Raw genomic sequence first — 2,974 nt, 5'->3', positions numbered from 1 at the left:
CAAGAGGTGGGGGTGGGTGGGTGGGGGACTGGGGGGGAGTGTATTGGGGACTTTTTGGATAGCATTGGAAATGTAATTGAAGAAATTACCTAATTAAAAAAAAAAAAAGACTCTGAGCACAACTGGCTAAACACTCATACAATACAGTAACTTGTGCTAGGGATAAAGATACTGGCAATGAGTGTAGCCAGCCTGGGGTCAGCAGAGGTGGCTGCAGACCAAGGCCTTCTCTGGAGAGGATGGGAAGGCCAACTGAGACACAGGTTCACATACATTCCCAACTACCACTCTTTCTTTTTTTTAAGATTTTATTCACTTATTTTATGTATATGAGTATACTGTAGCTGTACAGATGGTTCTAAGCCACCATGTGGTTGTTGGGTATTGAATTGAGACCTCTGCTCACTCCGGTCAACCCTACTCACTCAGTCCCTGCTCCCTCCAGCTCAAAGATTTATTTATTATAAATAAGCACAATGTAACTGTCTTCAGACACACCAGAAGAGGGTATCAGATCTCATTACAGGTGGTTGTGAGATACCATGTGGTTGCTGAGATTTGAATTCAGGACCTTCGGAAGAGCAGTCAGTGTTCTTAACTACTGAGCCATCTCACCAGCCCCCAACTACTACTATTCTTAATCCTAGCAACTCACTCAGAGCTACTATCCCTCTTCCACATGCAAGTCTTCCCTGACCACACTCAAGCCAACAGCACAACCCCAGGCTCTGTCCCTGCCCTTTGTCGGGTAAAAACTGTCTGTAGCTGACTCTCATACTGTCTGTAATTCCACACCCTGCCACTTCCTTAAATAGAGAAGAATTACATTCAACATGAAATCTGAGACAAAGAAGTGACTGACCAAACTATAACACACCTCTTTATAGAGAGGAGGTCTGTCCTACAGAGAATCAGACCCTTCTTGGATCATCATGTAAGGCTTCCTCATGGCTACGAGTTATCTAACAGCAGTAGACAGCACAAAAAAGTGGCCACTAGGTCCCACACAAGCCCACCTCATAGCTCAGCAAACGCAGACCAATGTTGTCCGTACCTTGTGGAGCCTAAAGACGTTCTGGATGAAGAAGCGGTAAGCGTTGTACCACGGGAGCAGCACATCTTTGAGGACATCCCGCACACCTTCCTCCTTGAAGCGCAGGTTTTCTGCTCTTACCACAGGGGAATTGATCAGATATAACCTGGCAGAAGCACAAAATTTACACAGAAAAGTTACACAGACGGCAAACCAAGTATTACTAATTTGAGAAGGCAAACATTCCAGTTCTCGTCAGATCACCTGAGTCTTTTTCCTTTTACTAAAGATGAAGAAGGCCAGGTCAAACTCTGCTTTCCTCTGTGGAGGGACAGCCCTTAAACACTGGCACCCCCACCACAGGTGCACACGGGCTCATGAGGATAACTGCCACACTCTGGAAGCCCACTCTCACTGTGGAGAATGGCCCAGCCCTGATAGACAGACGAATGAGTGGAGGGCCAGCCTCTCTCTGTTTGCGGGCCACAGGGAACTGTGTGAAGGTACACAGCATGGGACTGGGTGTGGGATTCACTTATTCACCTATGACATGGAGATTCTGAACAAGCTCTCTAGGCCTTTGCAACCTAAACAGGATAGACTTCAGGAGTAGGACTGCTTCAAGCAGTAGCTAAAAGTTCTCTAAAACTTCATGTATTCATTTATTTGTTCTGGTGGGGTTGGGGGAGAGGAGAAGAGAGACAGAATCCTAATATCAATAAGACGAGGGACCTAGAAAGGAGCTGAGGTAGAGACAATATTGCACACGCCCGGGAGGTCATGGATGGCTGATGGCACCCGGGACAGTTTCTAGTCCTCAAAAGACTTCTGGACTTGGAAATCACCAACTACAAAAGCCTAACTCCCCATACAGAGGCCCGACAGTTAAAGCATAATTGCACGGCACTCTGAGGATGATGACACGAGATACACCAGAGCGAAGGGCTGCTTTGTACCTGAGGGCGTCCGCACCATACTTATCGATGATGGAAACTGGATCTGGGTAGTTCTTTTTCCGCTTGCTCATTTTTTGGCCATCACTTGTAAAACAGAAAGGAGATACCAAGTAAGTGAGTAGACAGGGTTGCTCTTATAGACGGATGCGGACTGCAAGCAGACGCGCAAGTGCTAATGGAAGGGGGTCAGATGTGTGCTGGTGAAAGTCGCAATGGCAGGGGTGGTTGCTGTCTATCTGTTAGGTCTTTTATATTCATGTTTTTTTTTTCATTTTTGTGACTGTGAACGCACATGAGCTTGGTATGTGTGTGTGTGTGCATGTGTGTTTATGGGAGGCATGGGTCATGGCACTCAAGCAGAGATCAGACAGCTTTGTGGGGTCAGCTCTCTTCTTCCATCTTGATGTGGGTTCCAGGGATCCAAGTCAGTCAAGCAGCCAGGCTTGCAGGAAAACTGCTGAGACCCACTAAGCCAAGTAAAGTCTTTTAACACCATGGTACAGCTTCGTCTTTAAGGGAGTTCCAAGGTAGGGCTGGAGCAGTATCTGCCATTACTCCCTCACAGACTGTGACCATGGAATACGACCCTCAAGTTGTATTGGTCATGGCATTTTAATCACAGCGATCAAGACTTTAAAACACATGCCCAATAGATTAGCATCCCAGCGCACAACAGCGAAAATTGTTACCTGTGCAAATCAGAAGCTGGTACCAACTAAACAGTGACAACTTTGTTAAAAACAAAGCCATGCTCTACTGTGGCTAGGCAGAAAGGGAAGATGGCCACAGAAGATGGGTCCCAGGAACACAGGGAGAATCACTGTGTATTTTTACTGACTGAATAGAGTTGATGCAGCAAAGGAATTCTAAGACACTGATGAAACTAAAAATTAATTTGCCATAGGAGACAAAGCCACTGGGAGGAGTCTGCTGTGGTCCTGGAAGTCACAGAAATCCTGAGTTTCCTTGTTGGGAACAAAATAAA

The 2,974-nt window shown here is 46.2% G+C and overlaps 1 protein-coding gene and 1 non-coding gene across 5 annotated transcripts in view; both read right to left on the bottom strand.

Annotated features, from left to right (window-relative positions):
* The window catches only part of Iars (isoleucyl-tRNA synthetase), a 47,962-nt gene that overhangs the window by 18,822 nt on the left and 26,166 nt on the right, over positions 1–2,974 (bottom strand). For all 4 annotated transcript variants that reach the window (XM_021180375.2, XM_021180376.2, XM_029468406.1 and 1 more), the window contains 2 exons: positions 1,990–2,073; positions 1,055–1,199 (listed from right to left, as the gene is read on the bottom strand). In XM_021180375.2, coding sequence (XP_021036034.1) covers positions 1,055–1,199; positions 1,990–2,073 — 229 coding nt within the window. The remainder of the gene's footprint in view (positions 1–1,054; positions 1,200–1,989; positions 2,074–2,974) is intronic.
* On the bottom strand, positions 2,670–2,802 carry LOC115029115. The gene has a single exon (XR_003834689.1). It is a non-coding gene; the product is annotated as a small nucleolar RNA SNORA24 (small nucleolar RNA).

Source organism: Mus caroli, chromosome 13 (genome assembly GCF_900094665.2).
Source record: "Mus caroli chromosome 13, CAROLI_EIJ_v1.1, whole genome shotgun sequence".
Classification (NCBI taxonomy): Eukaryota; Metazoa; Chordata; class Mammalia; order Rodentia; family Muridae; genus Mus; species Mus caroli.
Note: the sequence above shows the minus strand (reverse complement) of the source record. Positions and strands in the feature narration are given on the sequence as shown.